At 53.7% G+C, this 13,569-nt stretch overlaps 1 protein-coding gene across 2 annotated transcripts in view; it reads right to left on the minus strand.

Annotated features, from left to right (window-relative positions):
- Positions 1–6,984: 6,984 nt before the first annotated feature.
- MYO6 (myosin VI) overlaps positions 6,985–13,569 on the minus strand; it is a 113,492-nt gene continuing 106,907 nt past the window's right edge. For both annotated transcript variants that reach the window (XM_078618337.1, XM_078618336.1), the window contains exon 30: positions 6,985–7,343. In XM_078618337.1, coding sequence (XP_078474463.1) covers positions 7,000–7,343 — 344 coding nt within the window. In that variant the 3' untranslated portion in view covers positions 6,985–6,999. The remainder of the gene's footprint in view (positions 7,344–13,569) is intronic.

Consider the following 13,569-nt stretch of genomic DNA (forward strand, 5'->3'; position numbering starts at 1 on the left):
CCAGAGGACCCGGAGAAAAATCCACGCGACCACGGGGAGAGAGACATGCAAATTCCAAATATACAGCAGGCGCCAGAGGTCAGGATCCAACCCACGACATCCTACATACCAGGCGGGGGAGTTAACATCTCCTAGCCATCATCATGATGATGATGATGATAGAGAGAGAGACACGCAAACTCCAAATATACAACAGGCGCCAGAGGTCAGGATCGAACCCACGACCTAATGCATACCAGACGAGGTTGTTAACATCTCCTAGCCACCGTGATGATGATGATGATTAAGAGAGAGACCGCAAACTCCAAATATACAGCAGGGGTAAAAGGGTCGGGATCGAACCCACGACCTCCTGTACACCAGGCGAGGTAGTTAACATCTAGAAGCCATCGATCATTGCCCCCCCCTCCCCCGACTGACACACTCATGGCCCTAGGTCTCTCTTTGCAAATGAGAGCCATCCACAGGTCTCCCGAGTGTGTCGCCCCGGTCAAAATTAAAATAAACGTCCGGCAGAACGCCCTCTTAACGACGGCAATTGATTCCACGAAACCGCTGATTAAGTGATTCGGTCGTTAAGAGAGTATGGGAAATCCACTTCTGAGGCTTAATTAATTCCAATAGCATCGAAAGTTACACTTTTTCACCCAAAAAAAGGAACTTCATAATATGTAAACAATGGATATTAATACATAAGGATACTAAAAACATTATAAACACGTAACGTTAAAAGAAACACGGTTAATAAATGCATTAAATAATATTTACTGTAGCTACAACAGCCCATCATTAACAGGGGAATGGTCGATAAGCGATAACAGTGGGCTCTATGGAGGCACTACACTGCTATAAACTACACCACTATACACTCCACTACATTATACACTACTATAAACTACCCCACTATACACTACACTACATTATACACTACTACACACTACACTACTGCACACTACACATTGGGCTCTATGGAGGCACTACACTACTATAAACGACACCACTATACACTACACTACATTATACACTACTACACACTACACTACTGCACACTACACATTGGGCTCTATGGAGGCCCTACACTACTATAAACGACACCACTATACACTACACTACATTATACACTACTATACACTACACACTACACTACTGCACACTACACATTGGGCTCTATGGAGGCACTACACTACTATAAACTACACCAAAATACACTACATTATAAACTACTATACACTACTACACACTACACTATTATAAGCTACACCACTATACACTACACTACATTATACACTACACTACTACACACTACACTGCTATAAACTACACCACTATACACTACACTACATTATACACTACTATACACTACTACACACTACACATTGGGCTCTATGGAGGCACTACACTGCTATAAACTACACCACTATACACTACATTATACACTACTATACACTACTACACACTACACCACTATACACTCCACCACATTATACACTACTACACACTACTACACACTACACATTGGGCTCTATGGAGGCACTACACTACTATAAACTACACCACTATACACTACATTATACACTACTATACACTACTACACACTACACTACTATAAACTACCCCACTATACACTACACTACATTATACACTACTACACACTACACTACTGCACCCTACACACTTGGCTCTATGGAGGCCCGTCGTTAAGCGACTAGTCGTTCACAGGGGTGGTCGTTTAGAGGGCTTCCACCGTAATCCCATCTCACCGATATTCACGGAGCACCTTTGCTAAACCGAGGATCTTTAAACCAATTATTCACTTTGTAAGTGGCATGATGATAATCATTTGAAGTTAAGGATTGGAGCTATTGCAAGCGGCAGTGCAGTTTTGACGGCAGAGCGAGAGGGACTGATCAGGAAGGGTTGGGGAGACACCTGGTCGTAGCTTGTGGGAGGGAGGTGGGGCGGGCGACAGAAAGCTGGGGGGGGGGGTCTGAAAAGTAACGAGGCATCATAATTATTTTTTTACCCTTCTATCTGGAAACAAAACTGACACCTTTTTACAAGGAGTCATGTTTGCATAGACCACAATACCTGCAGTCATAATGCAAAAAAAAAGGACAGTGCACATTATCAGAGTTATGTTTTTTGTTTGCATTATGACTGCAGGTATTGTGGTCTATGCAAACGTGACTCCTTGTAAAAAAGGTGTCAGTTTTGTTTCCAGATAGAAAGGTAAAACAAAATTATCATATTTTTACTGGCAAATGAGGTTCCAATGGTGTTAACGAGGCATCGTTGCATTGGGAAGACAAAGGGGGTCAGGTGAGAGATGGAAGCCACGGAGGGGGGGGGGGGGAGTGCAGGAAGGGGGCTACCAGCAGCTTGAAACACGGCAGGCTCAAAAGCACAACACGTGGGGGGCTAGGAACACAGCGTCGCGCGGACGTCCATTCGGAAGCTCGCAGCGACGTGAACCCCGGATCGCGTGCGGACGTTTCCCGTGACCCCTCGTGACCCCGCATCTGCTGGAGGCTGCTACATTCACCAACAGCAAATAAGTAAGCAAACAAAGCATTACAAATGTGATCGCATCCCCCGAGTGGCCACAATTAATTGAGAGGCCAGCGGAGGGAGTGAAACTTAACACCGCTCAGTAAACACAGAGGCGATGAGATCCCCCGTGTAGCATTGCAGACTGTAGGGACACGTGCTGTCAGTGAGCACCTATTCAGACTGAATAGGGTATGCTGGGAGTGGCGTCGAGGAACACGGCCACCTTTGTCTCCCCACGGCCGATGTTGACTGCACCGCAGTACGTGCCCGCTGATGGGAGGAGACTCCCATGGCATCGCAAATGGTAGCTCAACAAAGTGGTTTATCATCAACATCGTGTGGAAATTTCTAGCAGTGGCCAAACACTCTAAAACGCGTGACGTTGATTCTCAATGTGTGAGGAAATATAACCGGAGGACCCGGGGAAAAATCCAAACGACCACGGGGAGAGAGACACGCAAACTCCAAATATACAGCAGGCATCAGGGTCAAGATTGAACCCACAAAGTCCTGTATACCAATCTAGATTTGAAGTTTTCGTGACTGCAGGAATCCATAATCTTTGGTTCTTTCGGTAAAGTCACGTAGGTATTAAATAAATAAAATCACGACGTTTCGGGCGCAATACAAGTGCCCGTCATCAGGTGGAAACAACCCCAGCAATACCAGGCGAGCAAATTAACATCTCCTCACCACCGAGGCGAGAATTAGCCAAAAAAAATCTGAATATGAGCGGGATCCTCCTGAAAATGAGTCTTGAGAGTCAGCGAGGCTTTCCGAGGTAAACAAAGGCAGCAGCAGCAGCAGCAGCAGCATCGTGCTGATCATTATCATCACGGGCAGCCTGGCCAACAGTCAAGTCCGCTTTTGTCGGGATCGAAGCGCCAGTGCGATGGGGGGGGGTCACAAGTGCACACACTGCACCAATTGCACAAAGACAAAGATCCCCCGCATAGACTGGAGCAGACTGTTGGGGCAAGCTCTGTTTGCGAGTTGCAACCTACAAAGGTCGGCACGGTACAGTCACACACACCCGCTTTGTTACGGCTTTAAGGCAGCTGCCAAACAAGCATTACTATTACAAAAAGACAAAGATCCTCCATATAGCCTTAACAGACTGTTGAGGCAAGTGCTGTTAGCGAGCACCTATGAAGGTCGGAACGGTATACGAGGGGGTGGGTGGCCAGCACCACACCCGGGCGCATTGTCTACCAAGTGGCGATGTTTACACACCGCACCACATACTCATTTGAAGCTGAGTCGACCTAGAGGAGGCCCAAGAGCGGTTCACATAATCGCGGTGTTGACCGTGAGCCGGAATCGAACTCGGGCGCCCGCTAACCACTACGCCACCACTTCCCACCGATAGCGAGCAGCAACCTACAAAGGCCGGCACGGTACACTCACACACACCTGCCTTGTTACGCGGTAGATTGTCGGCCTTAAGGCAGTTGGCAAACAAGCATTACTATTACACACACACACGCGTACGCACGCGTGCAAACACACACAGTGAAGCATCATCACCCAGGAGGGACTGACCCCGCCTGCTTAATACTGATTCAGAATCGATGGCGTGCACTGGTCAGAATTCCAAATGTTCTATCCCTCGAGGAGGCCTTAGTGAGTGGAGCGGGTCACGGCACCAGGCACGTTACGCAAACACGGCCGGATTCGCCCCGCTCTCTCCGTGACTTTCTCAAGGCCAAACCACCCCACGCGCAAAACCGCGCTGCGAGTGTTGCAGTCACCCCGTTACGCGGGCAAGGACGAAGATCTCCCCCCACTCCCCGCCGTAGCCTTTAACAGACTTTCGATTTAAAGCTTTCGTGACTGCAGGGATTCATCTTCTTGGTTCTTTCGGTAAAGTCACGTAGAAGGGAAATAATAAAATAATACAAATAAAACATAATAAAATAATTCTCACGACGTTTCGGCCACAACGCAAGCAGCCGTCCTCAGGTGAAGAACAGGTCTGTCGGAAAGACAGCGTCTGAGGACGGCTGCTTGCGTTGTGGCCGAAACGTCGTGAGAATTATTTTATTATGTTTTATTTGTATTATTTTATTATTTCCCTTCTACGTGACTTTACCGAAAGAACCAAGAAGACTTTAACAGACTGTCGGAGCAAGCGCTGTGAGTCTGTGTGTGTACGTCGAACTTCTTTTGCACCGTACGTAGCCAACCGCGCTAATCGGCAGTTGGGTGAGTGTGTGGGTGAGTGACTATGCGAGTAGGTGAGTAGGTGAGTGACGACTGTTGTTTTTGCACCGATCAAGTACACACTCACCCGCACGCACATATACACACGCACGCGCTCAACCATACACGCTCGCACACACCCCCACACAGTCAGAAATACTCACCCACGCACGCACATATACACACATTCCGCACGTATACGCTCACACACACCCAAAAACAAAGACAAATATCCCCCGAATAGCTTGAACAGGCTGTAGGGGAAAGTGCTGTGAGTGAGCGCCCTATGAACGCCGGGATGGCACACGAGGGGGTGGGTGGCCAGCACCACGCCCGACCGCCTTTGCCTCCCCAGTGGCGATGTTTACACGCCGCACCAGTTACTCATTTTAGGCTGAGTCGACCTACGAGAGGATCAAAAGTGGTGAAAATAATCCATACTGGTGTTGGCCGTGAGCGGGGGAATCGAACTCGAGTCACCGGCTTCGTGGCGCAAACCCCCTAACCCGCTGCACTACCACTCAAGACACACGCGCACACACAAAGATCCCCCGTGTAGCCTTAACAGACTGTAGGGGCAAGTGCTGTTAGCGAGCACCTGTGAAGGCCGCAACGGTACACGAAGGGGTGGGTGGCCAGCACCACGCCCGATCGCCTTTGTCTCCCTAGTGGCGATGTTTACACATCGCAAAATGTTCTATCCGTGGTAATAATGCGCTTCCACATCGCACCAGGTACTCATTTGAGGCTGAGTCGACCTAGAGGAGGCCCAGGACCGGTTCAGATAATAGTCACTGGTGTTATCCGTGAGCGGCAATCGAACCCGGGTCGCCAGGTTCGTAGCGCAGCGCGCTAACCGCCACACTACCGCTCAAGACACACGCGCACACACATACACACGCGCACATACGCGCACACACACATACACGCGCGCATGCAGCACATTTGTGCTCACACTCAATGCGCGCGACTCGCTTCCAGGACGGCAGTAAACAAACACCGCTGGAAAATGCGGTGGTCCAACGTTGCCCGGAGGCTGCCGGGCATGCAAGTGTTATCTCCCCCCCCCCCACGCAACAGCGCCGTCTGCAAATCCCTTGTTTGTTTATGCATTATTTTATTACGCTGCACCCGTGACCGCGCCAGGCCACCGTTACTTCTGCACCCGTGCCAGCGACAGAGAACCGCGCGGGGCGTCAGGTAAACCCGCCGCCGCCGCCACCGCCCTCGGCGGAGAACCGGAACCGGCGCCGCCCCCGAGGTTGCCGGTTCCATTCCCCCCAATCTCCCGGCGCGGCGGCTGAAGAAACAACGGCGCAGGTTTCTGAAAAACTGCCCCTCCACGCCCTCCGCCCGCGTTCAACCCAGCGGGCGTGAATGTGTTTGGCGGAAGGTCGCGTGCAGTGGGGTAAAGCGTGGGTCGCTCTCCAACCTCTTCCGTGACGCCAGGCCAGCGCGGAAGAGTAGGCCAAATCCCCTCTGCAGTGGGGCTCCGTCTGGAGCGAGCGGTGATGCGAGTGAGCAATTTCAGTCGTGTGCCTTTACACATTCACCTTTTACGAGCGTGCATAAGACAAAGACGCGAGCGAGTGAGCGAGTGTGCGAGCGAGCGCGCCAGCCAATTTAACCTCCGCATGTAAACCTTGTGACACCACCTGCCTGCTCCTGTGAGCGGTGTCATCCACTCTGCAGCACACAAGGCACCGTGGTAATAATACACGGAGAAGGCGTGCGCTTCCACACACGCGTGCACGCATTTGTCTTGTGTGTGTGTGTGCATGGGTGTGGTTGTGTGTGTGGATGTGTGTGATTGTGTGTGTGGATGTGTGTGGTGATGGGTGTGGTTGTGGTGGTTGTGTGTGTGTGTGTGGGTCGTGTAGCACTACAAACCCGGTGACCCGAGTTTGATTCCCGTTCCCAGCCAACACTAATGACGATTATCTAAACCGGTCCTTGGTCTCCCCGAGGTCGACTCAGCCTCAAATGAGTACCTGGCGCGGTGTGTAAACATCGCCGATGGGAAGACAAAGGCGGGCGGGCGTGGTGTTAGCCGCCCACCCCCTCGTGTGCCGTTCCGGCCTTAATAGGTGCTCGCTAACAGCACTTGCCCATACAGTCTGTTAAGGCTATACGGGGGAGGATCTTTGTCTTTGTGTGCGGGTGGGGAGCGGTAGTGCAGTGGTTAGCGAACCCGGCGACCAAAGTTAAAATTCCCGCTCACAATCAATAAATACACAGTGGCCAATATTAGCACCGGTCCCGAGCCTGGCGAGATGTCGTAAACAACATCAGCGCCGGGAAGACAAAGGCGGCCGGGCACAGGCGCTGACCCGCCCACCCCCTCGTGTGCCGTCCCAGCCCGACCAAGCGCTCGCTAACGGCACTTTCCCCGCGACGGCCTGCGCAGGCTACGCGGGGGGGGACCTTTGTCTGTGTTCTTGCGTGAGCGCCCGTCTCACCGTGATCCACCACGGCCTGCGGCGCCCTCTGCTGCCCGTCGTCGCTGCGTTTCTTGTTCTTGGCCTTCCACGCGTGGTAGACCTTGAGCCGGCGGTGGAACTCCTCGCGGCACGACTCCAGCAGGTCGATGTCTGCGCGCAAGCCACACACACACACAGACGCACACACTCGAGCTCAGCCTTATACACATTTTTCCACTGGCAGATCAGAGCCACCGAGTCGAGCCAGCAAGGAAGGGGGCAGGGGGGGGCGGGCTGGCACGGTACGGGTCGGTTTAACAAACCGGCGACCGGACCGTGCCACCCGCGCTTGCCTCGCGAGAAGACGTTCAAATCTGGCTCGGGGTCCAAGCAGGGCCGGGGGGGCTGAGGCTTGGGGGGTAACGACGCGGTCGTTTGCCGCGTGCGACTTCAGTCGATACGCCGCGAGGGTACCGATCGGCACGGCCGAGCCGTGAAGCGTTATGTCCGCTCGTAGCAAAGGTTTTGCGGTTCGGAACCCTGCGTCCCGCTCCCCCCCCCACCCCTTCCCAGGGGTCAATACCCCCCAGGGCGTGTTGACTGTGGACTGCACTGCACACGGTGGATGTGAAAGATCCTGTCGGTTTTGTTCTCAAGAGGAAGTAGCGCGCGCGCGCCCGGCGTCACGATCCAAACTCGCAGCAACATTTTTTTTTTAATCACATCGCAACATCGACCCCCAACTCTCCCCCCCCTCTCCAACCCCCTCGCGTTCGTCTCTGAAACACGGCGCGCGTTTTGCCAAAGCCTCGTGTTGCCGTTCGCGCCGCGTAAATACCGCGCCCGCCGACCCTCCCGCCGTGGTTTATTCCACGCGGTGTGGAATCGAACCCGGGTTTTGGCTGCAACCGCGCGCACCGGGACCCAATCCTCCCGACTCGAGGAGCCGCCGCTGCTGCTCAATCCTCCCCCCAGCCCCCCCCAACGGCGTTTCGCCGCCGCTCGTTTTATTATCCACGGCCTCCTCCGGTGTTTACGCCGATGTCTCTCTCTTGCAACGAGCGAGAGCGAGCGAGCGAGCGAGAGAGATATTTCATCTCAATGGGCCGCGGCAACTGCTTCTCGCATTAAAATCCCGAGCCCTTTATTACGCGCCGGACAGACGGAGCGAGAAGAGAACAACGCGTGAGAATGGGGAGCCCTAAATGAAAGCTACACGAGCTCGTGTAGATACAAAGACAAAGATCCCCCCGCAGTCTTCAAGAGACTCGCTGGGGGGCAAGTGCCGTTCACGAGTGGCGTCTACGGAGGCCGGCACGGCACACTCAGGGGTGGCCAGCCAGCGCCACGGCCGGCTGCCGTTGTCTCCCTGGTGATGAATGTTTTTGAGGACCGCACAGGTACTCATTTCAGATATTCCCAAACGATGTTTGCCGTGCGCGGGATTGGAATTCGGGTCTCCACGAGTGCGCCCGATTCCATTCAGAGTTTAATTGACCTCGGTGCAAAGGGAGGAAAACGTAGCTCATCGCCAAGATCTGCGGGATCAGAGATACCCCCCCCCCCCACACACACACACACAGTGTGGCCCAGTCTGGCACGCGCGGAAGGACCGTGAGCGCAAGAGTCCACAAAAAACAATTCGGAGGATCGGTGCGCCGTTCCACGCCGGCTTGGGACACCCGGCCAAGAACCCCGAACCCCACGGGAGAAGTCCTGCGACCGCGCGAGGCCTTTTGTGGGGCAAGAACAGTTAGACTGCAGTGCTGCAGCACGATGAGTGAAGAAGACTTCACATGGTCGTCATCGTCTCTTCCGGTGGTAGCGGTGACGTAACGTGGTTGGGCACGGCCCTGGTGCATGCAATGAAAAAAACTAAACTATTTTTTTTTTTACCAGGCAAGACCCTCTGAGCTATGTAGCTCTTTTTTCAGAAACGACCTGGCCATAAACGAAGTGGCTTATCGTGAGGAAATGTATAGCCACAGCCAAATACTCAATGTGCATGCTGATTCGACATGTGGAGGGAAAAACGGGAGGACCCGGAGAAAAATCCATGGAACCGCAGGGAGGGAGAGAAAGAGAGACACGCAAACTCCAAATATACAGCAGGCGTCAGGGTCGGGATTGAACCCAGGACCTCCTGTAGACCAGGCGAGGTAGTTAACATCTCACCACGGAGAGAGAAAGACACGCAAACTCCAAATATACAGCAGGCGTCGTCAGGATCGGGGTCGAACCCACAACCTCCTGTAGACCAGGCGAGGTAGTTAACATCTCACCATGGAGAGAGAGAGAGACACGCAAACTCCAAATATACAGCAGGCGTCAGGGTCGGGATTGAACCCAGGACCTCCTGTAGACCAGGCGAGGTAGTTAACATCTCACCACGGAGAGAGAAAGACACGCAAACTCCAAATATACAGCAGGCGTCGTCAGGATCGGGGTCGAACCCACAACCCCCTGTAGACCAGGCGAGGTAGTTAACATCTCACCATGGAGAGAGAGAGAGACACGCAAACTCCAAATATACAGCAGGCGTCAGGGTCGGGATTGAACCCAGGACCTCCTGTAGACCAGGCGAGGTAGTTAACATCTCACCACGGAGAGAGAAAGACACGCAAACTCCAAATATACAGCAGGCGTCGTCAGGATCGGGGTCGAACCCACAACCTCCTGTAGACCAGGCGAGGTAGTTAACATCTCACCATGGAGAGAGAGAGAGAGAGAGACACGCAAACTCCAAATATACAGCAGGCGTCAGGGTCGGGATTGAACCCAGGCCCGCCTGTAGACCAGGCGAGGTAGTAAACATCTCACCACCGTAGTGCCCTGAAACCAATCAAACGGGGCACCCTCCCCCAACCGCCTTCCTTCGATCCCCCCCCCCCCGCCCCCCCACCAGATTCCGACACCTGCACCCCTCCGGCCCACAAACCCCGGTGCAATTGGTCAGGTTGTTCTTGGTTGAGGATAGACGGAGTGTCCACCGAAGCGGATGGTGGAATTTCCCACCGTGGCTTGGGGATTGTAAGGGAGATGGTTCTCCACCCCAGCAATCTACTGAGCAAGCGAGCGGGGCGAGCGAGACGTCCAGACGTCGGTGAGACGCTGCGGAGACGGAGACTGAAGCAGACACAGGAGCGGCGGTGGCGGAGGGCATTGGCGAGGCGAGGAGAGCGGAGAGCTGGGAGAGGATAGCGGAGAGTGGACAGCGGGGGAGCTAAACCACGGAGAGAGGCTCCAGCCAACAGCGTTTAACTAAAACAGCTGGCCATGACTCCCAGTAAATAACAATAATTTGTTTATGATCAACTGCCCTGGCCAGTTCTCTCCTCCACTTAGCAGCGTCAATACATTTCAGCCAAGTTTAATGTCCTCAACAAATTGGTTTGCAAAGGAGAGAATTAATATTAATTCTTAAAAATGTTCGGAGGAACCACATGTACTCCGACACCGGAGCCGAACAACGCTGCCACAAGCGGCGTGACGGTCGCCGCTGGTTTGTTCAATGCCCCAGCAACATCGTCCACCACAGCTGCATAACATGGGTTCGACACGGGTCAGAGTAACATGGGTTTGCCACGTTCAGCGAAGCATGGGTTCAAGTGTGGTAGAGCCAGGCCGAAAAAAAATCCCATCTACACGCGGAGGGCGGCTTCCGCCAGCAGTGGTGAGGGCGGGCGAGTGCCGGTTGGTTGGGCCTTTACCCTCGCTCGCTCCCATCATGCCGTGCGAAACGTACGAGCTCGCCCACACTCGGGCGGCAGGCAAGGCTGGCCCTTACTGAGCATCTGTGATTCCTCCGGTCTGAATAAAGATTCCGGGTACTGATCGGTGTCGCCTCTCTCCCTACCCCTTGATGTGCGATGCAGCAGTGGAGAAGCACTGAGCGGATGGGTGGGCGGGGGGTGGGCGGGGGGCGGGCGGGCGGGGGGGCGAAGGGGGGGCGGGCGGGCGAAGGGGTGGGGGAGCGTCGTGACAGCTACGCAGCTACAACTACGAGACGCGGACGCGGCGACCTATCCACGGCCTCCTCCCCACCCCCGCCCCTTGGAGGCCGCGTGGCCCCCCGGAAACGAGAGGCGACAATCAGCACGAGCGGCCACGCAACCACCACCGCCACCACCACCACCACCACCAGCGGATTTAAGTCGAGACCGCCCCCAACAATTTAAGTCAACTCCGCTCGGCATTAACTAAAATCGCACCACTTTCACCACGGGCATGGTGCTTTTGTTTCGTCAGCGCTGATTGTCACTGTTGCGGGTTGCCACGAAATCATCCGCTTTCGTTTGCCAAGAACATTCCCTGGGTCACGCAGCGCATGGTGGCCTCCTCCTTGGCATGATTTGAAATCAACTTTAAAGCAGCGCCGGAACACGCAAGGGTAATTGCGGAATGTCGAGCACTGCAGCAGGCCTTCCCCAGCTGATGAGACTCACTTAAGTCGAAGACAGCACACAGCAGCCTTGTGAATAAATACAGGGCACGGGGGAATTCGCTGATCTGAGAGAACCTTGTCCAAGTTTTGTAATCGTATATTTCATGGTGGTGATTCAAAGCCCCCTTTAGCGCACTGCTACTACAAATCCAGCCCCCCCCCGAGTTGGATTCCCAGCCGTGGCTAACGACACCAATGGGGAGTGACGTCTGATCCGACGTGAACTAGCGAGCCCACCGACCCGCACTGACCAGCATGGTGAAGTATGGCCCTTTTCCAACTGATTCGCTAAGGAAGTTTATGGCCGGTTTTTAGATTTTTTGCACATTTCAGACACCACAATGTTTACCGAGCTCACACCGTGGCACTGGTTTTAGAGGCCAGATTCTGCTGCCGATGCTCATGAATCGTAAAACCCACCGCGGTAGCTCGGAGATGCTAACCACCTCGCCTGGTATTGCAGAAGGTCGTGGGTTCGATTCCGACCCTGATGCCTGCTGTATATATTGAGTTTGCGTCTCTCTCTCTCTCTCATCATCATCACGGTGGCTCGGAGATGCTAACCACCTCGCCAGGTATGCAGAAGGTCGTGGGTTAGATTCTGACCCTGATGCCTGATGAAAATTTTGAGTTTGCACGTCTCTCTCTCATCATCATCACGGTGGCTAGATGTTGACTACCTCGCCTGGTATACAGGAGGTCGTGGGATAGATCCCAACCCTGACGCCTGCTGCTGTATATTTGGAGTTTGCGTGTCTTTCTCTCTCTCATCATCATCACGGTGGCAGGGAGATGTTAACTACCTCGCATGGTATACAGGAGGTCGTGGGTTAGATCCCAACCTGACACCGACTGTATATTTGGAGTTTGCGATGTGTGTCTCTCACTATCTCCCCGTGGCCACGTGGATTTTTCCCCGGGTCCCTCCGGTTTTTCCCTCCACGTTAAGAATCAACGCCAGGCTTTTAAGAGTATTCGGCTGCTGCCATAAAGTACCAAAAAATGTGTTTAATAGTCTAAACAAGCGCCAGCCACTTGGCATGGTTGAGTCGCCGAGTGACACGACAGCACACCGATCCATCGCTCAAAGTCAATTCTCACCCTCGCAGAAAACGAATCGATTACTTTCAATCCGTACACACACAGATATATACAGGTAGGAACAACAGGTTCCACACTGCCCACCAGGGATTATTTGTCTGTCTGTCTGTCGACTACGGTATCCAACACAGATCGCACGAATGCGCTGTCCAACCAAGTTCCTACCTGCCCACTCAGAAGGAACGTGCTATACTGTTGTCCGTACTAGAGTCACGTGACCCCTGCAGCAGCCACTAGAGGCCGCTACATGCACTAACAAACGACACGTGACCACGCGTCACTAAATCACATGTTTTTTTACTTATGGTTGGCGAGTTGAACATATACGGGTTGGTATACGGATGTATATGTTGAACTCCTTTTGCACCGTACATAGCCCACCGCGCTAATCGGACGAGCGGGTGAAGGACAACATACCTCGCACAAAAAGCACTTCTAAAGCAATGAGTTTTCAATCTAGCTCCAGCGGCCTCGCAAAAAGTGCGTTCCAGACGGCCGCAGAAGCGCATTTGAAGGTGCCGGTGATCGTCTCTATGCGACGGCCAGCCAAAAGCCGCCGCTGTTGCTGCTGCTGCTGCAAGGACGACCGGAGTAGTTTGCGCGATAACGGTTTACGCTCCTTGGACGTGCCGATAGCGCAGAGTGGACGAGACGCGCGCCGGGAAGGTAAACCGCTGCTCCGCGGACGGTGCACGTGGCGGTAGCGCCGGTGTCGAGTGCCCCGCGCTGCGCTAATCTCCCCTCCGCAGCCGCTCCCTCGCCACGCGTGCGTGGGGGGAGGCGGGGGGGGGGGTGATCACTCCTCATGTTTCACTCGCCCTGCCCTTGTTATGTAATTTATGTCCCTTGTGC

The sequence above is a fragment of the Lampetra planeri genome, chromosome 57 (assembly GCF_965212315.1).
Source record: "Lampetra planeri chromosome 57, kcLamPlan1.2.h2, whole genome shotgun sequence".
Lineage (NCBI taxonomy): Eukaryota > Metazoa > Chordata > Hyperoartia > Petromyzontiformes > Petromyzontidae > Lampetra > Lampetra planeri.